This window comes from Etheostoma cragini, chromosome 1 (assembly GCF_013103735.1).
Source record: "Etheostoma cragini isolate CJK2018 chromosome 1, CSU_Ecrag_1.0, whole genome shotgun sequence".
In the NCBI taxonomy this organism is placed as follows: Eukaryota; Metazoa; Chordata; class Actinopteri; order Perciformes; family Percidae; genus Etheostoma; species Etheostoma cragini.
In genome coordinates, this window is record NC_048407.1 from 12,779,854 (window position 1) to 12,803,203 (window position 23,350).

The 23,350-nt window shown below is 39.9% G+C and overlaps 3 protein-coding genes across 6 annotated transcripts; 2 read left to right on the plus strand and 1 right to left on the minus strand.

The window, feature by feature from the left end:
• Positions 1 to 1,662: 1,662 nt before the first annotated feature.
• LOC117944320 (BTB/POZ domain-containing protein 1-like) lies at positions 1,663 to 9,819 on the minus strand. Of its 2 annotated transcripts, none has more exons than XM_034870979.1 (8): positions 9,199 to 9,819; positions 7,692 to 7,848; positions 3,923 to 4,028; positions 3,637 to 3,834; positions 3,279 to 3,471; positions 3,086 to 3,173; positions 2,555 to 2,701; positions 1,663 to 2,455 (listed from the first exon to the last, which is right to left on the minus strand). In XM_034870979.1, exons 1-8 carry the CDS (start codon positions 9,630 to 9,632, stop codon positions 2,297 to 2,299), a joined length of 1,482 nt encoding a protein of 493 aa, XP_034726870.1. In that variant the 5' UTR covers positions 9,633 to 9,819; the 3' UTR covers positions 1,663 to 2,296. The 2 variants fall into 2 exon arrangements, with proteins under 2 accessions (XP_034726870.1, XP_034726879.1); XM_034870988.1 differs by having other exon boundaries at positions 3,279 to 3,408; positions 9,199 to 9,818.
• A 1,136-nt stretch (positions 9,820 to 10,955) lies between these two features.
• On the plus strand, positions 10,956 to 15,095 carry LOC117944330 (transmembrane 6 superfamily member 1-like). Of its 3 annotated transcripts, none has more exons than XM_034871010.1 (10): positions 10,956 to 11,219; positions 11,352 to 11,455; positions 11,699 to 11,796; positions 11,883 to 11,986; positions 12,129 to 12,211; positions 12,437 to 12,555; positions 12,706 to 12,801; positions 12,896 to 12,988; positions 13,073 to 13,192; positions 14,127 to 15,095. In XM_034871010.1, the coding sequence occupies exons 1-10, from the start codon at positions 11,128 to 11,130 to the stop codon at positions 14,316 to 14,318; spliced, it is 1,101 nt and encodes a 366-aa protein (XP_034726901.1). In that variant the 5' UTR covers positions 10,956 to 11,127; the 3' UTR covers positions 14,319 to 15,095. The 3 variants fall into 3 exon arrangements, with proteins under 3 accessions (XP_034726901.1, XP_034726893.1, XP_034726912.1); XM_034871002.1 differs by having other exon boundaries at positions 10,957 to 11,219; positions 12,697 to 12,801; positions 14,127 to 15,088; XM_034871021.1 differs by lacking the exons at positions 10,956 to 11,219; positions 11,352 to 11,455 and having other exon boundaries at positions 11,887 to 11,986; positions 12,697 to 12,801; positions 14,127 to 15,093.
• A 354-nt stretch (positions 15,096 to 15,449) lies between these two features.
• zrsr2 (zinc finger (CCCH type), RNA-binding motif and serine/arginine rich 2) lies at positions 15,450 to 23,319 on the plus strand. The gene is made up of 11 exons (XM_034870955.1): positions 15,450 to 15,736; positions 16,223 to 16,302; positions 16,399 to 16,501; positions 17,021 to 17,129; positions 17,924 to 18,010; positions 18,435 to 18,473; positions 18,977 to 19,107; positions 19,250 to 19,463; positions 20,784 to 20,839; positions 20,940 to 21,049; positions 21,167 to 23,319. The coding sequence occupies exons 1-11, from the start codon at positions 15,699 to 15,701 to the stop codon at positions 22,096 to 22,098; spliced, it is 1,899 nt and encodes a 632-aa protein (XP_034726846.1). The 5' UTR covers positions 15,450 to 15,698; the 3' UTR covers positions 22,099 to 23,319.
• The last annotated feature ends 31 nt before the right edge of the window (positions 23,320 to 23,350 follow it).

Here is a 23,350-nt window from a genome sequence, read left to right on the forward strand (position 1 = left end):
TGAAGTGAATGTGTCTTTCAGGCAGGGCGAAGTTTACTGGGCACACACTGCTTCACTCTTATCATTACTGACATGAATTTGTAATGTAATAGCTGTAAGAAAATGCTTTTATGGGGAGAGTTATTTCCCATGAGCTTCATATTTGGCTTTTATTGCCATAGTATTAGTGGAAACTTCCTTGTGATCATTTTCAAAGCTTTCATGAAGCTACCTTTTTTTAGTCCCTTCAGACCTTGAACAGTTTTTCTACATAACACAGGTGAGAGGAGAGGACTTTCAGTGCTGTGGTTTATTTGTTCTCATGATTTCTTGAGCATAATGTATCTGGTGGGTGGTGAAAATCTGTCTCAAAGTGATTTATTATATTTTATTTTATATATTTTTTTTATATAAAGGCTGTCTAAGTGGGCAGTCAGCGGGGAGAAGCACTCAAGTACCGGTGATGACTCACCTGACAGCCTCCGTAGATCACACTGGCAAGAGCCCACTCACAGCTGTCCAAAGTGGCCTTGTTTCGTCTTTCTTGTACGAATGTACAGATGATGAAATCTAATAGCATCTTATCTCTGTGCTGTAGAATTTATTTTCACTGGCAATATAGGAACAGAGCCCATCCAGCAATAATTAATCTGGTGTTATTAAGATTTGCGTTTGGATTTAGGAGGACACATCTGAGGCTGAAATGATAATGATTGTTTCCTTATAGTAGTTATAATTTGTTTTTAGGAAAACAATTCTCCACTGCATTTTTGGCATTTTTAGCTGTGAGGTAAAATATCCAAATACTTATTTCACTAGTGGCTGTTTCTACCTCCTACCCTTCCTTAAAAAGGAAGTACATTTACTCAAGGGCTGTATTCAATACACTTTGGGGTACTTTGCCTTCCATTTTCTGCTATATTTTACTCCCCTAAGTGTATATGTATATGTAGTAGAAACCTTTCAGATTCATATTTTACATGTGACATAGGATACGCTTATAAAATATAACACATTGTGACCGCTAAGAATAACTCGGTCTAGTTAGGTCTAGTTCAATATTTCACAAGACAAAATTGTAGCAGAACTTCGTATTTTCTTCTTCCAATCCCATTAATCATCTCACAACTTCTCAGATGGAGACCTATATGTTCTTGTCTATTTTTTATTTTAACACTTATTTGTTTTTGTTTTATTTAGCCTAATGCGCTTTTACCAAAGTCCAACTTTAAAGCAGGAATAGAGTATTGTTACGTTGTTGAAGTATAAGATTCTGAATACTTTCTCCATCACTGTGTTGGTCTTGTACTCATGCTGTTCAACGTTACTTTTTCGCTCAGATTGTTACATTGTGATAATTAAAAGGCTAGAAGAGGCAAATACAATGTTTAACAGAATTTTTTTCTTCTATCCCACGCCATGTTGGAAACAACTGATCTATCTTTCCCACTCCCCCATTTAACCTGTTTATTATTCTGTTAATTAATCTGGAGTATCTGGCCACCTAGTGACAGAACGAGGAATGATACATATTTTTTAATGCAAGACCAACTTTATCTAGAGTTTATCAAAGGAAACAATGTTACCACACCAATAGCACATTGTATTGGCACATTGCCAAAAAGCTGAAATAAAGTTATAAAATTATTTCACCCAAAAAGTCCTGGACCATTGTTATTGTTGTTTTACATTTTAATGAAGTGCTAAGCAAACATGTAGTCATAACTTACAGCACGTGCAGTACCACTGGCGAAGTTACACAACACACATGGATCCTTGATACAATGCAAAAACAAAGTACTTCAAGACACCTGCTGAGTAAATGATAACAGTGCACAATAAAAAAAAATGCAAATGTTATACTTTCTGTAAATGCAACACCAAAAGCTGAGAAAATGACTGAATGAGATAGTGCCAGCCAAGACACGGTAGCATTCTCACTAGTTCCCCTTGTGCAGGATGAACTCCTGCACTGGCAGCTAACTGATAACAACACACAGACAGGACAACGGTATTTAGATCATTTACAGATGATGAAACAGTTTATGCCACAAAAGCTTTTTCCCCATATCTCCGCTTGTTTCCACATTCTTGATCATGTCTGGACACCGCTATTATATAGACAAATACGCACATACACACACTCTCTCAAAACACACACACACACACACACACACACACACACACACTCTCGCTCTCTGTCTCTCATACACACACATTCTTTATTCCAAGGGATCATGAGGCACTACGTTTATCTCCAGCAGTCCAGTCTTCTCAGCAGTCTGGCTCAGTGTATGTGCATGACACCGTGTTAAGTCTAGGTGTAGTAGATGATCTCTGGTATTTGCCCATCCTCCAATGATGTGCCGTTATTATTTCCTGGTGAGCTAAAAAAGAAAAAGGTCGTCTTGGTCCCCGTTGCTGATTCCTGGGTCACTTTCTTTAACCCTTTTGTGCCGTAGTGAGAGTCTGGGCCCTGGGGTGAAAAAGCAGGTAATAGGTGAATCTGGTAAAAGAAGTTTATGTGCATTTATAGAAATATACACATTATAAAACAGCGCAAGTTTAGACTGACCTTTAAGGTGGCACATGCAGTGTAGCTGACACTGGGTAGAATTTCCACAGGCTCTTTGAACATCACTCTGAAAGTGTTGGCTGTGCCGTCACAGTTAAAACCTGTGTCGTTCTGCCCCAGTGTAATGCGTTTGTCGCTCTCTAAAATCTGCAGAACAGGATAATGTCTTTAGTGAATGACCAACAACATGTGAAGGAAAAAAAAATCCATGTTATAACTAACTATTAAAACACAGCTGGCAAGGTACTCCGTTTTTGTGTTTATATGTTTGGTGGTGTATTTTTCTGCTTGGTAACTGGAAATATTGTAATTTTGCCTTGTGAGCAGACTGGCTTTTTTGTTTTTATTCCTCCCAACAAAAAACATAACTGGTATTGAAACTGGCATATTGTATTGGTACTAAGACAAATGTCACACTTTTTCAGTCCAGGAAAAGTGTAAATTGCAACTCTCCAACACAAGCACACTGATGATATTAGCAATGCAGGAGTTCCTCCTTTAACATTATAATGCCTTAATGCCAGACGTTACCTGTATGTTGACCTGATAGTCATTGGGGCCGTGTATTGAACCATACAGACCAAAGCCCACTATGCATATTCTTCTGTTAACATTGAATCTACAGAGGGAGAAAGACAGACAAAGAGAGACAATTAGAAAACGCATGTAACTTTAAGTGAGATTGTTCGGATAAGCAACTGACCACCGATGCTCGTCATCTCACCTGATTCTGTCGCTGGTACCACTGTACCCCCATCGACTCTCAACCTGCTGGAATCTATTAATGCTGCACTCCTCCCCCCTGAGGCTGCAGCGGGGCCTGTCGATGTAGTCGACCCGTGGTTTGGGGTTTACTGTAAAGTGTAAAAACAGATTTACCACCTCCCGATCGAACAATATTCCAGACTGGGCAGGCCCTGTTGCACAAGAAAGAATATCAAGCTGGTTTCTGTGGTTTGAGTTGTATGGACACAGCAGGAACATGACAAATATGTTTGTCTAAAAATGGCCAGTATTGTGTTGAAAAAAAAAAACTACAATTGCAGGAAGTGAAAGAAGTTTTATTTTTGTGATGCGCTTACCTGCAGCAAACTCCTCAACAGTCATAAGCGGGAAGCGGATGAGCGGGAGGGCTTTCCCCAGAACCTTCTGTTTGTTCTCCGAGGTCTGGGGAAGCTGTTGTCTGTAACACTCGGCCTCTGCCCAGCGTACCACCGCCCCAAATAAGCGGTTCTCCCTGATGCTGAGTGTGTCTCTTTGCAGCACTGCACATAAGGTTTCTACACATACAAATACACAGAATATTCATCAGTTCACATCCAAACAAGCGGTAGAAAATGAAATATCTGGTCAACAAGACTCACATACCAAGGTCAATATCTGTAAAGCCCTCTGCGTTTATTGCGTCTGCAGTGCTTTTGTCTATGGTGTCTAAGCAGAGACTGGCAAGTTGAGGCTCATCAAATAACCTTGCCTGTAATGAAAGCACAAAAGACGCCACATAAGTAGGGTGGGGAACCAAAACCCGATTAGAACAGATTCCAAAATGCCAAGAACCGGGTACACATGGACTTTCTCCGCTCCGCCAACAGCTGTTTGCTGTCACCGCTAAATTCCTTGGCGTCTATATTGATGAATGTTTGAATTTCAAATGCCATATTGATCACCTAACAAAATAAATGTCTAAATATGTTGGACTATTTTTTTAAATAAGACGTTTTCTCACACACTTAGCATTTCTTACCTTATATACAATTTAGTTTGAGCCCCATTTAAACTTTTGTAATGTTGTATGGTCTAAGCCTTTTCACAGCCACTGGAAAAAACTACACATTTCACAGATAAAGATCATACGGGCAGTAACCTGGTCTAAGCCCAATAACCACACTTGTCCTTGATTTGTCTTTCCTAATGGGTGCGTGATATTCCAGGTTATTCCTAGGTTAAACTACCGATTGTGTGAGAAGGTTCCAATCAGTCATCCCCTTTCCACTTATGCTACAAGGGAAAAACACTGAATCACTGGCCAAATAGCTATGATTAAAGTGTACGAGCCTGAGTGTAGTCTGTAGGGGACTGCGGATCTGGAACGAGCTTGAGGAAAACTTGAAATGCATTCTGTCTCTCTCTTTAAGGAAAGTCTCAAGGAAAAAATCCTCTTAACATATGCTTGTTGATAATTCCGTTAGTGGTATTTTTGTGCTGGGATTTTCCGTCTGTAGTTCATTTTTTTATTTTCTGTATATGTCTATATATTTAGTATCTTACATATGACCATTGTAGCTTCTGAAATTGTGTTTAATGACACAATTATGACGCGGGAAACAAACAAAACAAGCATTCTTAACCCAGTGATATGTTTTTCTAAGATGCAATTAATGTTCTTTTTCATTTCACATTTTTTCATCGTTGTCTTCTTTATTTACTAAATATTGTGTACGTAAATAAAAGAAGATATAAAAATATGTCGGCGAAATTAATGTTAATCTGTAAACAGATTTTTCCATTTGTTGTATACTTTGTCTGTCATCAGGATTACGGAGAAATTAGGCCCGACTGTTGAACGAATGACGGGGGAGGATACCCAAATTATTTTTTCCTTTCATTAACACTGCGAGATCGGGCGTTTGTGCTGCACTCATGTGATGTCAGAATAATTGTAAAAATGAGTTTCCAACTGGGCAGAATTCACCCTGCATTAACATTGAATCATAGGCCATGCCTTGGCAGAGGTCTGCGCTCTCCAAGTGCCCTTTTATTTTCATCTGGGTTTCTTTGGGTAGCTTATGGCTGATTGGCTGATGATTCTTCCTTTTGCTGCGTTAGTAAAAAAAAAAGCGGTGTTTTTTTTATCTGAAAGCAGCCGAGCATGCAGCTTGAAGGCGTAGCAGTCAGCATCAGAACAGAAAGCTGACCCCAAACAAAGAGCAGCATAAACCAAAAATAGAACAGGTAATGTCATAAAACTCAACCACTGATGGCTGGGAGGTCTGGTGGGGATACAAAGAAAGACAAATGGCTCCATCCTCCACTGTAAGGGCTGCTGTCAGACAGTTTCCAGCAGATGGAACGAAAGAGACAAAATTATTATTACCTTACTCCATATATTGCCCTATGAAACCCCCTTAAAAACAGTCCAAGCTTTTAGTGAAATATTCTGTTCTTGCTCTGCTTTAAAATGCTCTTTTTCTGACGCCCTATGTTTAAATTGGTGAATTCACCTAAAATACTATGAATATATATTTTTTTTCAATTTCTCCTGGTGATGTTTGGCCGAGCATTTTCTGCCGCCACTCCAATGGAGGTTTCATTCTCCTCAAAGCATCAAAATATAACTGAAAACCCAACAGCAATGTGTGTTTCCAGAAAGAATGTCCCATTTGCTCTGGATAATCACCAGACTAGATTGTTAATGTTTTTCATGGGGACTATTTCTTTGGTAGAAAGTAGATCCAGTAATGTGTGGAAAAGGTTGCCTCTAGCGGTGACTTTATCACCAGTTCTCTCCTACTATCTCTCTCCCCGCCTGAACTCCGCCTCGTCACACAGACTTTGGGGAAATCAAACTGTGCCCAGATTGTCTCTCTTTCGCCTGACACACTCCGACACACATCTGCTAGACTCTGCTGGACATGACAGATGCTACAGTTTGATTCCAACTGTCATCTGATGTAAAGTGCATCTCGCACAAAACCACTTATTCCCCAGACAGCTGAGACAGTTGTGGTGGTGGAAATGAAGGCATTGGAATTGAAGACATCTGTGTGGTATTGATCGATGTCCTGCATATCCAGACTACCTGCAAAGGGGTCTGGAAAGACATGTTGCCGGCAATCGTAACATTTCAAAGCTTTGAGAACCACAAATTATATTCAAACAGTGGCAGATCTAGTAAGTTTTACGTGGTTTACAAAGAGGTAACGAGAGATCTTGGTAGGGTGGCAAGGGGGAAGACTGTTCTTGGAAACCCCATACGTAAACGCACGGATATGCCCTACTAGCAGAATGTCTTATTTTACCAGTAATTATGATCAAACAAACGCTATGATAGAGAAACTGTGAAACATCATTAGTTTAATCTATGTATATACTGTACGTAAATCTTTACAAATCTAAACCTATACCATATACAACCAAAAACTGAAAACATGTAATTCCACTGAGTGACATGACATGTTAAACTACTGTACAGCATTTTATATGTATATAAACAAGCCATATGGTCCAGGGGTAACTGCAGAACTCTTCCTCCTTTTCATTGTCATCTGCCTCCTCCTGATCCCTCCCTGACTCTGTCCCTCTCTCTGAATCTGCAGCCTCCTCTTCACAGTCAAATCCCTTTTCTCTTTCACTTATTTCTGCATCTCATTCTGTAATCTTCTCCTGCTCTGACCCTCCTGGTCTCTCCAGTTTACTGCCTTCTCCTTCATTTCCCTCATTCTCTTCCCCTTGTGCACTACTCAGAATTGGCATGGCTGGCTGTAGATCCGCCCCTGAATTAAAGAATCTCGGAGACAGATAACTCAGACCTCAGCACATCAAAACCGTAAAAGTATCTCAATGTGTCTGGGTATTATATCTGATATATCTGGGCATAATATGCATTTTGTATTTTGGATGGAATGAAAATTAAAAAAGGTCCCATGACTAGGTGTTCTTTGGACGCTTTTATAACACCCTTATTGGTCCCCTAATACTGTATCTGAAGTCTCTGCCTTGGTGCAGAATTACAGCCACTAGAGTCGGTCCCACAATGAGCTTTCCTTAGAATTTCTGAGTCTGTAGCTTTTGAGGAGGAGAGAGAGAAGGGGGGGCACTGAAACTTTGCTTGTTTGAAAGCCATGATGTCTCTCTCTCATGAGTGGGCCACATTCTCTGGACAGGCTAAGCAGAGAAAGGGGAGGTAACCTTGCTCCTTATGACCTCATAAGGATCTTTATCTGTGCCTTTATTTTCTCAAAGGCAGAGCAGGATACCCGGGGCTCGGTTTACACTTATCACCATGTTTAGCCACTGGGAGACCACAGGCAGGTTGGGGGAACTCCTATTAATCTTAAAAAACCTTGTAAAGTGAAATGTTCATTCCATGGGAACTTTAAGGGTAAAGTGTGTACTATACAACAGATGTGACAATAACCTGAGTGAGGAGCATGAACGCGTTGTCCGCTCTGAGGTGCTTGGTCAGGAACTCCACGCAGTGACTCTCCAGAGCAGGCACCGCATACTTCTTGGCAGTATACAGAGTCGTCATCACAGTCTCTGGACCAATGTGGACCTCGTCAGAATACAAGAACCTGCACAGAGGAAACCAAACAATGTGTGTGGTTAGGTATTCATGACCTAATCGGCTGCATAATCACACTTTAGGCTGACAAATCTTAATCGCAATGTATTTGCAGTTTGAATGTACTTTCAGCAATAGAAAGTCTTGCTTAACAAAAGACTTAAATCATTATACTGTATACCAAGTAATAAAACATGTCTCACCTAAATCACAGAGCAATCTCCAGAGAAAGCAGTAACCTAACTATTTCTATAGCTAATGCAAATGCAACTGAACGTAACTATGCACACAGAGATCTTTGACTTTTGGTTTTGGTCTGCTTCACATATGGTTGTCCACTGTAGTTGTTTTTCTACAGATAATATACTTGTAATTTAACAGACCAGCTTTCTTTGTATGTTAGAAACAAGTTGTGTTCATAAATACACTGTAATCCATTTAAAAATAAAAATACAAAGTTAATAAATAATAACAATCCACATAAAGATTTGACCTCACTCATCCATGGGTCGTGTCCATGCAAAATGTCCCAAATCAAAGACCTTTCTTGTGAGCCACTGTCATTTGCATTGCATATTCACAAGTCCAAAGACAAACCAACTATTGATTAAATTCACTGTATCACCACCACTCACTTTACCATGTCATCTGTCTCCAAATGCTCTGTTTATGATTTCTATGTTTTTATTCTATTTTAGTTTATGTACCTTTGATTGTTTATTTCTGTTACTTTCTATACTTACCTGTTTTTATCTATGTTGTGCTAATGCAACAAACTAATTTCCCCATTGGGGAACATTAAATGGTGAATTATCTTATTCATTGTTGATTTATCTGCTGATTCTTGCCTAATTAAAACTATTAATTGTGTGGTCTATGATTTTCCAGAAAATTGTGAACAATGCCCATTATAAGGCTGAAGTGCCCAACCGGAATTCTTTAAAGTGCTTGTTTATTCTCATCACATAAGACAACCATTTTCAAAAGAAAAGTAGCAAATCTTTATAATTTAGAAGCTGGATGAAAGGCATTTTAGCTTGAAAAACAAAACAATTAATCGATTATCCAATAGTTGCAGATTAGTTTTATGTTGATCAGCAACTGATCCATTAATCGAATCTAACTGATTCAGCTTCACAGTTTACTATACTTAGCTTAATCTTTTAATTCTGGGTTAATGATCTGTGGGTTATCAAATTTATGTCACTGCCAATTTAGCTAGCTCTTCCCAGTGTGCAGTGCAATAACTAAATCACATCCTTCTCAATGGCAACGGAGGCTGAATGTTGCTGGATGATCAGATAAGCAACTACTATGTCGGCTTGTGTCTGGCCAAGTGCACTGTTATCACCTGTCCTACCTGAGCAGGGCGAGGAAGGCAGCCGGTTCCACATCAGGCAGCTCTATTTCAGCTGAGGTTGTGGCCATCCCTCCGTTGAACATAGCATCAAAAACGGCACTGCCAGCTGCCAGGACAAATTTATGGGCCGGTATCCTCTGGGCCTGTCTGCCCTTTCCAACTATAAACCTGACGTCGCTGAGCAGCTCGTTGTTGAAGAGGAAGGCGAAGCGCTCCTTCAGGGAGCTCTTCGTCGCCTGCCAGTTGTACATGGGTTCCCGGTGAAGGCCGAGGACAGGCGGGGAGGCGGACCGGGCAGGGCCGGAGGTTGGCACGTTGGAGAGCACCGCTGCGGCTCCAGACTGAACAGACGGAACCGCGTTGGATGTTGCCTCCTGACCGTCATGGTTTGATGCTAAGCCGCCGCCGACGCTGTCGCCGCTCCCGGTCGCCATAACTACACGCGTCTATGTTTTATGCCAATCCTTCAAAGCACCGTTAGCGAACCACGGAAATACCCCGACCGTACCGCCCGTGTCGTGATTTCTTTACGTGGTATCCACATAGACATCAATCACGGCGGATGCCATCATTCTTTGATGTTTAGCTAGCTAACGTTACCTGCTAGCTCGCGTCTCTCCAGAAATGACGCACAAGCACACTTCCTTCAAAACACTTTTTTTCACTCAACTTTATTGCCGAGTTCAAGTGCAACAAACAAAATTGACAAAGAAAAGAGCAAAAGGGGCAAATAATACGAAATTAAGGCTCAAAACAAACAAATATACAACAACATAATCTATCTAGCTAGGTAAAAAGATGTGATATATTTATAGTACAATTACAGTATACATGTCGTGACTTAAAAGGGGGAGACAGTGGTAGATTAATAACAAATTAAACTTCCTTCAAATGTGAAGCAAAGTTTGTTTTTATTAGTAAATTAACATTTATGAAATGGACAATTTTGCCATAATAAGAATTACATGTATTGTGGAGCTAATCGGTAGTACTGTCCGTATCATTACATAGATAAAAAAGAAAGAAATACATATTAGCTATTTTTAACAAACTTTTAACTTTCTTGTTGTCTACAAATAGGTAATACATTGTAACCTTCAAACAAACGCTTAAATAATAATATATAAACAATACTGGAAACAATCCAAATAATACCCTTTAAAATGGAGGATTTAAACATACTTACTAGTAATTACATGTTTTCTTCCACTAATTTATTTTTATTACATTCATTTTTAAATCAGACAAAACACATATAAATAAGCATATTTACAACTGCCTCAATATCAATTACACATATACATGTAAAAATTAATTAAACACATAAACACATTTATTTGTATAATTAACTTATTTTGTGTTATATATTGCCTATTCTAGTGTATTTAATGCAAATCAATTGCTTGTTATTAAATTAAAGAATTATATATCCTGCTGGCTACCGGTTTCAGGTTTTCCAATTGACCACTAGATGTCAGGGTCTGCACTTTCAATAGAATAACATAAACAAACCTCCATAGCCTATTTATAGATGATATTGATGAAAAATAAACACAGTATATGCCTACTTATTCTGCCAAGAACCAACGCGTGCTCGTTAATTAAATAAAGCAGCGATAGCCTGTACAGGAAGATCACCCCCAGTCCCAGTGAGTCTTAACAGCTGTGAATGTGATTGTTTGTGTGAGTGTGTGTATGTGTCTTGTGTGCGTGTGTGTCTGTGCGCGCGCGCGCGCGCTCGCTCCCGTGCGTTTGTGACTGAAGATAGAGAGAGAGAGGGAATGAAAGCGAGCAGACCAGAAGAACAAGAGAAAGCATGCCTGCAGGAGCTGAATTGGAAGTTTTTGTCTTGTTTTCGGTGTTAGAATCGTGACTTTTTTTTATAATCTTAATTCTCTCTGATGATAAGTGGCTCCTACCTGGTCCGCCATGAGCGCGTCTGCGGGGACTGGAGTGTTTGTGCTCTCCTTGATGTCCATCCCCATCTGCTATTCATTTAATGCCCTCATTTACAGCAACAGGTGAATGAGAATACGATTTTAACTGCTGATGAAGAAACTGCCACCACCAGTACAGTAACTGCATAATATTAATTTGGAAAGTTATTTGTTATATATTTTTTTTAAATATACATGTTTTCACATTGCATTTAGTGCTGAAGCTTTTTTCTTCGCTGGGTGTTCAACAGTCCTCATCCTGGCCATTTCAGCTCGTTTTGTACTCAAGAAGAGGGCTCCAGTAGATCCACTTTTCTATGGTAAGAACTTACAAATGCCTTTGCATTTCTCGTTGGAACCGAAACCATTTTAAATAGTTTTAAAGAGAGAATAGAGAATATTAATTTATCACCAATTCATGAGAAAGAAATCATTGGGCTTTAAATTCGACTTTCAATTAAAATAGAGCGAGTTATTGAAGCTTAGAATCCAGTACATCTAAAGGATCTGCTGCAGTATTGTCACCCAACTGAAATAAATGAAAAATGTGCATCTGTCTGCAGTGTATGCAGTGTTCGCATTCCTCAGTGTGGTAAATCTGATCATTGGGCTGGAACAGGACAACATCATTGATGGATTTGTGACGTTTTACCTCAAAGAGGCAAGTGTTGTGTTGTGAGTCCTGTTTGTAAGATGTTTACCTGCGCCCGCATTCATTTGTATTAATAAATATCCCCTGTGTTTCAGGCAGATCCACATATTAACACAGCACATGGACACATGATCAGCTATTGGGACGGCTGTGTGCATTATCTCATCTATCTGCTCATGATTGTTGCAATTACTTGGGGGTAAGATCTATCTATCTATCTATCTATCTATCTATCTATCTATCTATCTATCTATCTATCTATCTATCTATCTTTCTGAGTCTTTGGAAGTATAATGTGTACATCTGGCTTTGACAATGGCAGTGTTATGTGGTTTGTACAGGGACAGTTACCGAGCCATTGGACTCTACTGGGTGGGATCTTTTCTCATGCGTGCCATAGTCTACATTCTTGGGAATGCTGTGGGTAAGAAAGCTAGACTATAAATAAATAATAAATATTGGCATGGTTTTAGATGACTAGTGGAAGGTAGCCCATGTAACCCCTCCCTACATACTTTCTCTGAGAATCCTACAATACAAGAATACTATCTACAATGGTCCAAACTTAAACTAGAATTGAAAAAGATGAACTGTTTTGCTGCGTGTCTTTCCCACAGTAAGATATTGTCTTGTTCTGTCCTTCCCCAAGGGAAATATGGGACCCATGTTAGTCCTCTCTTCCTCCTCCACATGCTATATATCTCAGTGTCTGTCTGGGCCTGCTTCCGCACCTTCAGCCAGCCCTTGACACAGGATGCTCAGTTTCCTGTAAGTCAGGATCAAAACTGGTGGTTATAACAATAAAGAATATTATTGGAAGATTCCCATACATAGCTTGTATGCGTGACAGAGCTAAAATGTATGTGATAGATGGTACAGTTTGAATATCATGTTGTTGCTTTCTTTAAGAGCATCCAGGAGGAGGAAAGAAAAGGTTTACTCCACAGACCTCTGGACCTACTGTTCATCATCTACCTCATCCTTGCGTTTGCTTTCTGTGTCTTCAGAGGCCTGGTAAGAGCCCCTTTAGATAAAGAACTGCCCAATGCGCACACACAGTGGTAGAATACTGTGTTTTTGTAGAGTGCTTCTTTATTTTGTGTTTTAGGTTGTTCTGGACTGTTCCAGCAAATGGTGTCAAGTCTACACACAGCAGTATGAGCCTTACCTAAAAGATCCTTCAGCCTATCCTAAAGTACAGGTAACTCAGGGAAGCTTTAAAGAAACATTTGTTCTAACACTGTTATTGCATACATAGCTGAAGAAGTGTATCCATGTTTGTCAGATGTTGCTGAGCATGCTGTACTCTGGACCATACTACATCATTACTCTCTATGGGCTGATGGTCCCAGGATGTGAGTGGATGCCAGATCTGACTCTTGTTCATTCTGGAGCACTGGCACAGGTACGCCCCGCTGTTTGTTGTTCACTCTTGGCTGGTGACCGAGGATAACTAAGCCTTTGCAGTTAAATATCCCGCACTACCACCTTAACAAGTGCATAACACAAAGGTTAAAGAGATGTCATTAAAGGATTCATGTCATATTGGAGTTATTGCAATTACTTGCTCTAGCTTGTAAATGGTGTTCAGAACAACATCCAAGTTGTATTAATGACTGGTAAAGTATGTTTCATTCTGAAAGCTCTAATGTATAGCTGTGATATATATCCAACTCCTAAAACAGAAATGGTTAAAAATCAAGCAAATACGGATAAAATATTTTCCCACATGATATCATCCTTCCAGGTCTATTAGGCAATGTTAGATAAAGAGTGGTCATCTGGCCAAGTGTAGGCAGTTCCCTAACTTTCTATGGATTGTAGATTGGTCTCTGTTTATTCTTCAGTGCAGTCAAACACCAGAGGCTCTGCGTAAATAGACATGATCTGACCATTTACAGTCTCTGTTGATATCTAAAGATGGAAACTCTGAAGGGTGGTGGGAGCAGCTAGTGGGCCAATCACATCTTAACAATACAAAGCAGCCATTGTGTTTGAGCTGCAGGCTGGCATGCGTCACTCATCAGCGGGATAAGGGCGCAAACTGACTTCAGACCAAGAGGAATGTGGTATTCACTTAGATGTCAGCTGTTCAACTCGGCTATGAATAGGAAAACTGATACTCCGACAGTCGTGGATGCTATGAGACGTATCATGTGTCTTTCTCCGTGACTTTCTATGAAAAGGTAACTGGCAGGAGTGTGTTGGATTAAAAATATTTGGGGATGACTGGCAGTACCAGAATTTGTCCAGGTTCAATGAGTCATTACTCTATTAATGGAATAATCCCCCATAACACCATTTTTCCCTGAGCGTTCCCTCTCTACTTTACTTCACAGGCCCAGTTCACTCATATTGGTGCATCTCTTCACACACGGACGCCGTTTTCCTACAGAGTGCCTGCTGATAGCCAGCCTGTCTTCTTGCTGGTCAATGTCTTGTATGCTCTAGTGCCTCAAGCTCTGTGCTACCGCTGCTGCTCTAGGCCTGCCTTCTTCCTCAGGCCAACGGCAGAAAAGAAGACTGAATAAAAAAAGAAAGAGAGAGAGAGATGCCTAAATAAAAGGCTGTAATACTTGCAATGTACTGCTCTTTGTTGGCAGTCATTAGCAGTTGCTAGTTGCTTTTTTGGAGCGTCCCCCTTTAACCTAATCTCGCTGACCTGTGTCCCCACTGCTATGAATTAACCTGGATGAGGGCTTAAGGAGGGTATCTTAAGGAGTTTGATACTGGAGTGTGTGTGTGTGTGTGTGTGTAATGATTTTTTTTAGCCTTCTTCCAGCACCTAGTGTAAATAGCCTTTAGGTTGGGTATAGGGCACAGTCAATTGTATATTTTATATAAATAGCAAGCGTAGGAAGGCACAAACAGTGTCACTGTATGGATAATAGCACATTTAGAAGTGTGAATGGGAATCAAACTACTTGACAATATTGGTCTTATGTTTTGGGTAGTTGGTTACAAAAACTGCTTTTTTATTGACACTGAGGTTTCTGTGCAGTGCTTTTTTGCTACTTGGTTGGCAAATAAAGAAATCCCTCATAAGTGTCTGTGTGTTTCATATGATTTATTATCAGTATTATTTATATGATAGTTGGATAGATATTTAACACTTTAAGGGCATTTGGAAAACACAAACATGTCTGTTATAGTCATATTCAGATTACAAATGTAACATGAAAAGGTACTAGGGATACTGAGATGGTTAGTTTTTTGATACAGTTCTTTTACACTTCACAAGACATTTTAATTTAGTTTAGACTAATAATATTACAAAAGTGTTGCTGTATTTAAAATAGGCATACTCCATTTGTATTAAAATAAAAAAATTAGATTCATCCTATAAAAGGGTTAAAGATTTTAGAAATAGGCTATATAAATATGCTTGGAATAGAAGAAAACTGTATTTTCTCAGTAGGAAGTCACTCACTTAAGTGCAAATGTATAGGCCTACAGCCTGAGGTGTAAACCTGGTGTAAACTTGTTGTTGCCTATTAATTTGGTTTAATGAACTTAAAAATGAGCTCTTAGTCGCTCTTTATTTTTACAGGATTGCTGTTATATCTTTTTTGAAGGCACAAGTTAAAACAAAAATTGCTACAATTCGGGACTAGAAAGTTGATCCTTTAATCAGGGTTATAAACCGGAAGTACTCTGTGTGCACACACCACCCCTTCCTTTGCCGTTAGCAAAACAGTTCCGCATGTTGCTAACTAGCTAAAGTTTACAACAAACATAAGTTATTCACCCATATTAACCGAATCAACGTTGAATATAACTCGTTTAATCAGATAATATTCAGTCTTAAGTTGTTTTAACTAAACGCGGATGAGAAGAAATAACGAGGACTAGCGTTAGCTGAACATGCTAACTAACGCTAACTACTTACCATTAGCCAGCTACTGTTAGCTATGATGGCTGCACCAGCGATTTCTGCTACTGTGTTCAGGTCTGTGTCTTTCTTTAAATTATGTTGAGATAACTTGATAATATAATAATAGCTGGGTGGTGGACAACAATAACAAAAAGAGTAACGTTATAAATGGCATTACAATGTTGTAAAGTCAATGCATTAACGTTAACCCTTTCAAAGCTTTACACGGGTCAACGTAGACCTTTAGTAATCGTCTATGTTTTGCTGAGGATATAGAAAGATGTTTTAACATTTTGTAATAAACATTGCATTATTTCCCGAGTATTATACTTTTTTCCTCGAAAAGCCAAGCAGACAGTAGTTCTTTTTTTCTCTCTCTCTCTCTCTCTCTCTCTCTCTATCCATCCATCCCTCGTTACTGTGGTAATGTGGTGTGCTGAACCAACACTGTAATACTGCTAATTCTCAGCATATACTGGGCTGGCCATTATACTGTAGGCTTCTTTATGGTAACAACACCTATTGCAAGACTGTAGTTCTCTTCTTGTGTCTTCTCTTTAGTCAAAAGCAAAGGAGGGCTGCTCTGAGGAAAGAGAGAAGAAAAAGGAAACGCCAAGCTCTCGCCCAAGCCAGAGAATGTGGTACAGAAATAGCTGTTATGTTGGTGTTTTTTTGTCATCTCTACAGTTGAAGCTGGACCAATGGCCAAATTAACCACAAAATGTACTCTGTTGTAGGTTTAAAAATTGGAGCAAGCTGTACACCTGAAGAAGAAGAAGAAGAAGAAGAAGAAAGAAATGATGAAAATGAAAAGGATTATGATGTTGCAGAGCAAGAAAGGTAAGTCAATATTAAAGGCCGTTTTATGCTTCTGTTTCAAATCGACAAGTAACCCTGCAGACCCCTCTGCGTCTACGCCGTAGCCTGACTTGCACCTCTTGAAAATTGTAAATACACGTTGCGGTGATGCATATCTCTCAGCCGTGGCTTAGTAACGTTGCCTTTCCTTCTCCATAAACAACATGAAATCAAGGAGAGGGTTGACTTTTCCTGCTAAAGATGTCTCACCATGGTCAGAAAGCACAGGGGAGACTCTTTGTTTCTCTCACTGTGACTCCCGAATCAGTACTCCCTCCAAAGATAAACAACATCACTCTCTCACTTCTCCTTCTACCACACTTACACACACACGCACACGCTGGCTTGACGCACACATCAGCGCACAAGTATAAACACCTGAGGTCACTTATGTGGGCTAAGGCGAAGGCTGTGTTGAGCCTCCGCAAAAGCATAAAGCAGCCTTAACTCTGCTGTCTTACAGCTGGACATTCAGTGACAATCTGCATTATGTTTTCTCAGACTGCAGCTACATGAAGAGTGGTTGGAAAGAGAGAGGCTTGCGCAGGAGGAGTTCAGGATGAGGGCTGAGAGGGAGGAGTCTGCAAGGAAAAGAAAAGAGGAGGAGGAGGTAATCAATGTTTGTATTCGTACATTTCTATTTTGTACTTTTTGAATATAACTGCCTAACTGATGTTTGTGTGTCCACACTGTTGATGTACTGGAGGGGCTTGCTGTTTATTACCAATGTGGCATGTCTGGTCAGAGCATAGAGACTTGACTTGGTTTTATAATGCTTTACTGAACACTTAAAGCATCATTCTGCATACACTATATTATATAGTATATGTTGTAGCCCAAATTTAGACTTGTGTGTGGGTGGAAGGTTGTTCATTACGTATCTTGCGCACCTGTGTGTATGTGTGCTATTTACCAAAATCCCAGACCAAAGAAAGAGGGAATCATGGGTGAGCGGCAAGCGGGAATTAGGATCTGGGGAGCCACACCGTAGCTGTGTGCGTGTGTTAGTCTGCCTGTTTTTTGGTCTAGTCTGATTGTTTTTAACTTTTTCTGTGGACACACAGTCAGTTTTTGTAGGGTTTTTTAAACATATTCATTAATAAAGTGTTAAACTCAGACGTCTTGGGGGACCTCCTCATTTGCACCAGCACGAGTTGGAAATGCCTTAAGTTTCCCTCCGGTGGTATTTTTTGTTAGATTGCCACTACAGTACATTTTGACCCAAACCAACAATGAATTGAGCTGAAAAGTGACAATTTACTCACCTATTCTCTGAATAATTAGAGTCACAGGATTACCGCCCTCAGTTGCTGTGTGGATTAATTACTTAATTGATGAGTGCACGTGAGCCTGTTTGAGCCATTATTGGTGATGTTATTATTCAGTGCCTTTTTGTGTTTCCAGCGGATGATAAAGGAGGAATGGGAGGCCCAGCAGAAGAAAGAACAAGACGAAAAAGAGCAGAAGCAACAGGACAAGCGAGACAGAGAGGTGAAACGGGCCCCAGGAGGATAGAAAAAAGAAATATATCCTCTTCTACTAGCTCTTCTACTTAATCATGAGCATTTCTATTATCCATTCACAAGGGGGGGGGGGGGGAAATTAAGATGATCATGTCTCTTTTGTATACTGTGTTTTTGCTTTGTACAATTCTTAAAAAAAAAAAAATCCTTGACTGAGTGGCACAAGCAACAATCCAACTCCTGAACTAAGATAGACACATCACCTTCCGCTCTCACAACAAGGATGTATCTTTTACTTTGTGTGAAACCAGTCTCTGAAATTGCTTTCCAAAAGTCCAGACATTTTGAAATGCCAGTCCTTGCGAATGTGATCTTAACACGCAGTAACAGATCTGCTGCAGTATGTTGACCTCTATACATTTTCACCAGCCGTGTCTTTACACCATTTGTAGGAGGCCGTTCAGAAAATGTTGGATGAAGCTAAAAATCAGGTATAAACACAGATTCATTTTTTGGTTTAAAAAAAAAGAAAAACTGTCAAGAAGCATTATTTGTGTTACTAAAATACATAGTCTGTACAGGTTTTAATTTTATTTGGAACATTCACAAAATGTCCTGGGTTTCCCAAGTTGCTGGATATTTGAAGTAGTGTATCCTACTCCTATTGCATGCTTTAATGTATCTATACTTTCAAGTTAAGATAACCCTCACACATTAAGAACAGCGGAAAATGTTCAAGATATCGGACATTATTAGCCCATTACAGATAAACATTCGCCATATAAAGTATATCTGCTGAAGCATTTAGAAAGGACGTATTAATTGTTACTGTGTTATTTGTTTAAAGCCAATATTTGTTTTCAAGAAGTTTTTTTTTTTTTAAACACTAAAAGCTAACAGGTACATTAAATGTATAATTTGCACAACATCTCAATCTAGTTTGAAATCATACTATACAGTGTATACACATTTCTTTTCATGTTCTCGCCTCCAGCTAGAAAATGGAGAACCGTGGATGAATCCCGAGGCTCCTGTGTCAAAGAACTCTGTTAACTTTGGAACAGAGCGCGACGTAGCCAACTGTCCCTTCTTCCTGAAGACTGGGGCATGTCGATTTGGCGACAGGTACTATTTGTTTCTCTTTTTATATGACTTGCCACATTAAATTCTAGTACTATTCTACTACTACTATTGTAGTGGTTATTGAATGGATGGAAGAAGTCTTCATATTTTTGTATATTCTCCTCTTCTGCCTTTCTGAGTCCAGATGTTCTCGGAAGCACGTTTATCCCACAGCCAGCCCAACTCTGATGATTCGCGGTATGTTTACAACGTTTGGCATGGAGCAGTCACGCCGAGATGATTACGATGTTGATGCTTGTTTGGAACACAGCGAGGAGGAGCTGCAGGAGTCTTTTCTCGAGTTTTACCACGACGTCGTGCCGGAGTTAAAGAGTGTCGGCAAGGTGGTGCAATTCAAGGTAAGATGAGATCAGGACAGTGTGTTTCTATGCACTGAGGTAGCCGAATTACAGTCAGCTTTCTGAAGTTATCCATCTTGTATTCCCAATATATCTGAAACAAATCAGACATGATTTCCGAATAAGGTCAGGGTAGGGGAGGAATCAGATTTCTGACCTGTTGCACATATTTGCAGAGTAACCGTAGTCTACAGTAACCACTTTATAACAGTTCATAATGCTTCGTAAACGCTTTGTTTGATTTCTTGTGGAGTCCGATTTCTCCAAATAACATTAAGGGCCCTATTTTAACGATCTAAGCGCACAGCGGTGCGTTTAGAGCGTGTCCTTATGCTAGTTTGACAGCGGGAAAAAAGGGTACGTGCACCGGCCGCTTGGTTTAAAAGTGTATTTAATGTCTTCATTAATTCATAGGTGTGTTTTGGGAGTAACATGCAATAAACCAATCATATAATCTCCCATTCTTTTTAAAAGCCAGGCTCGTTTGTACCTTGGCGTATTGCTATTATAATGGTGGATTTGCTTTGTAATATTTTTCTTCGTACCGGTAATCTTTTGGATGTTTGTGTGCTGCTGTGTGTTTGTGTAAAAAGCATAGTGTGTGCGCGCAGTTTGCATAAGCCTAGGCGCATTTTACTAATTCGCTGTTAAAATAACAATGAAATGCTGCGCTACTGACTTTAGACCAGGTTTTTTGTTGGTCAATGGCACAATCACTTCCCACTGCCTCAAGGTACTAATAGGCCAAGGATTCACCTGAACACGCCTCCCTGTAAGACCAGCACGCCCATGGGCGCAAGTGAATTGACAACTGCGTCAATCTGAAACTGGCAAAGACACTTGAGTCGAGGTTTGCACTGCGCCGCGCCGCGCCGCTCTGGCTGCAAGATAGGGCCCAATGTGTTTAAACATACTCAATGTTAAATATGTCAAAGGCAACTGGACTCGCTGTATATGACTTAAATATGTTTCACCACTTGTTTAAGTTGCTTCAGCAGTTCAATGAAGTCAATATAAAGAAATAATATTTTTCTTTACCTGGGGGGCGTGAAGAAAAATGATGAAAAATCCCTTTTAAGGTGTATTATGAAATCCAAACTGTATCAAATGTGAAATAGTCATAATGTGTCCCAAGGTCTTTTCATGATGTCCGAAAGAACTGCAGGATGTACTCCCTCTGAACATTTCAAAACAGTTGACTTGCCATTTGGAAAACAAGCCTCGATCTTCACTGTTCAGGATAACGTTTGCTGGATGGATGGTCATCTGTTTACCTCTGAAAATACACATTTGGTTTCATTGATACTTTGCCCTTTTTAGGTCAGCTGCAATTATGAACCACACCTGAGAGGAAATGTTTACATTCAGTTTGACACGTAAGTCATCGTACAACCACTCCATGACTTTTTCAAAATGAATATACTGTATGGAGTTTGGAATACAACTGTTCCATTCTTTGTCCTCCTCCTCCTCTAGAGAGGAGCAGTGTAAAGAGGCCATCATCAAGTTCAATGGGAGGTGGTACGCAGGCCGGCAGCTTCATTGTGAGATGTGTCCAGTTACAAGGTGGAAGAATGCTATATGCGGTGAGTAATTCATACTGATATCAGAGTGATATTTTCACATGGTGTCATTGCTGGAGAGATACAAGATTCAGTTCAGTATATTCACCAACTTGCTTGTGTTTGTATTTCTTCTCTCAGGATTGTTTGACAGACAGAAGTGCCCCAAAGGGAAACACTGTAATTTCCTGCATGTATTTCGAAACCCTGGCAATGAATTCTGGGAGGCTGACAGAGACCTGCACATGTCACCAGACGGCAGCGTCAGGGGGAGTCGCAGAGACGGGTGGCATTCAGAGCGATATGGAGACAGATCGTGGAGGCAACGTCAGCGCAGCAGAAGCCCGCCGAGATCCCACAGCAGACGAGAGAGCGACCGGAGAAGGAGCAGAGAGACGAGCAGAGAGATGAGCAGAGAGACAAGGGCCTCCCAACAGTACAGAGAGGACAAACGCTCATCCAGACACAGTGACAGTAGGAAAGATTGGTATCGAAGTAGAGACAGGTCAAGGAGTCAAAGTAGAGACAGAGAGCAAGACACACCAAGAAATAGGAGTAGAGATAAAGACAGGGAGCACAAGTATAAGAACAGAAGTGAAAAGAGAGCCAGTAGAGACAAAGATACGGACACTCACAGAGCAAGAGAAAGGTCAAAAAGCACTAGCCGAGAAAGAAAGAAACAAAGTGGAGAAATGAGCCCCCAGAAACCAGATACTAATGAGAAACCCACTAATGAGGGTACCAACACACGCCGGCGCCACAAACAGTCAAAAAAGAGCAAGAAGAAGAGCAAGAAGAAGCATAAGAAGAAAAGCCATTTACCAGAAGTGACAACTTCATCTGGAGAGTCAGAAAAGGAGGAGGAGTCCGAGGAAAAGACGGTGGAGAATCTCACTGCAACAAGTCCCATTGAGGAGATAAAGAAGGGATTAGAGTTCATTCAGGAAAAAAATGACGTGGATGAGAGTCCATGCGTTGACTGTGAAATGTTTAGTCCTGAGGTAAAAATTGAGCAATCAAACACAGGAATGCCAAGTGAAGCCGCTGGAAAAGTTGACAGGAGTACATCTTAGGGGCTCAGAAATTTCAAAATCATCTGAATTTATTCTAGCTTTTCTCCTTTTAAATATGTGAATGTGTAAGGAGGAATGAATGACGTGTTTTGAGCAGTGATGCAGTAAGTTAGCACTCCTGTCACCATCATTTACATATGTGAATATTTAGCTTTTGGAATACGGTCAATGTTGCTTTAATTTTAATTTAACACCCAATCACCAGAGCTGCAGCACTCCAAGATTATTGTTGCTTAGGAAAAACAATATTAAACAAGAGATTAACAAGTTTTTTTTAATACATTTATTGTTCACTTTCAAATATAAGAAAAAATGTTGGCAAATTAGTTGGCAGTGTTTAATACAAAAGTGATATAAGATGAACTTGTTGAATAATCATGAATGTCCAACAAAAAAACACTGGTTTTAAAAATGCAGATAAAAAAGTTTGACTGTCATACAGTTTGGATTAGCATCTATTTGTTACCTGCTGGCTGGTTTTCCTGCATCCTACCTACATCCTGCTGTTCTAAATCCCTTTTCTGCAATTTTAGCTTTCCATAGACACCATTGAGAAGGTAAAACACAGTTCTTTGGTCATATGTTAGTCTTTAAGCCAAAGTATAATACAGAAAATGGTTTGTGGGTCACTGTCCTTTCCTGACCTAAGACTAAGGGAGAGACTGACCTTAGGTTTATCTCCAAAGGTCATTATGAAAATAAATGTTAAACAAATGTTTTTATCAGGACAATAAATCCATTGTCAGAAAAAGACAAGATGACAATTTTAACAAACGTGACACTAATTACACACAGCAACTGCTCATGTTTAACTAAAGTAAACAGAGCATTGAAAAGGAAAAATGAAATGGTTAATTCTTGGAGGGGAATCCCCAAACACAACTAGAAACCTTAACATACACGGGTATTGATGATGGGTGATTGTTTAATTTCACCTAACTGGTGGATTGAACTTACCCGTGTGATAACAGCGTCAGTGTTTCCCACAACAGCACTAGCCCCCCCCCGGGCCTCATGTATTACCATTACGTTTGAGTCACAGAGCTGAGCTCCAGATTCTTCCAGAAGAAAAAAAATGCCCAATGATCTTTTATTAAGTCATTGGTCAACAGGTCATTTGGCAACAGTTACTGCTATTCTGAAGATATTTCCAGAGTCCTCAAAGACTCTAACTTCTAACCATCTGGCTAAAAAAAGAAGGCCATCCTCTGATTTAAGTTGGGCCTGTTTATAATGCTTTCTTTTGTGCAGC

What these genes read in the sequence shown, in the direction of transcription:
- LOC117944320 (XM_034870979.1), bottom strand. Translation starts at nt 9,632, where the DNA reads ATGGCGACCGGGAGCGGCGACAGCGTCGGCGGCGGCTTAGCATCAAAC. An exon ending in CGTTCATGCTCCTCACTCAG is followed by an intron (nt 4,029 to 7,691) that starts GTTATTGTCACA and finishes CTTTCATTACAG; the next exon opens with GCAAGGTTATTTGATGAGCC. An exon ending in CTGCATGTGCCACCTTAAAG is followed by an intron (nt 2,456 to 2,554) that starts GTCAGTCTAAAC and finishes TTTTCACCCCAG; the next exon opens with GGCCCAGACTCTCACTACGG.
- zrsr2 (XM_034870955.1), top strand. Translation starts at nt 15,699, where the DNA reads ATGATGGCTGCACCAGCGATTTCTGCTACTGTGTTCAG. An exon ending in GATGTTGCAGAGCAAGAAAG is followed by an intron (nt 16,502 to 17,020) that starts GTAAGTCAATAT and finishes ATGTTTTCTCAG; the next exon opens with ACTGCAGCTACATGAAGAGT. An exon ending in GCAAGGTGGTGCAATTCAAG is followed by an intron (nt 19,464 to 20,783) that starts GTAAGATGAGAT and finishes TGCCCTTTTTAG; the next exon opens with GTCAGCTGCAATTATGAACC.
- LOC117944330 (XM_034871002.1), top strand. Translation starts at nt 11,128, where the DNA reads ATGAGCGCGTCTGCGGGGACTGGAGTGTTTGTGCTCTCCTTGATGTCC. An exon ending in TCTGTGTCTTCAGAGGCCTG is followed by an intron (nt 12,802 to 12,895) that starts GTAAGAGCCCCT and finishes TTTGTGTTTTAG; the next exon opens with GTTGTTCTGGACTGTTCCAG. An exon ending in CAGCCTATCCTAAAGTACAG is followed by an intron (nt 12,989 to 13,072) that starts GTAACTCAGGGA and finishes CATGTTTGTCAG; the next exon opens with ATGTTGCTGAGCATGCTGTA.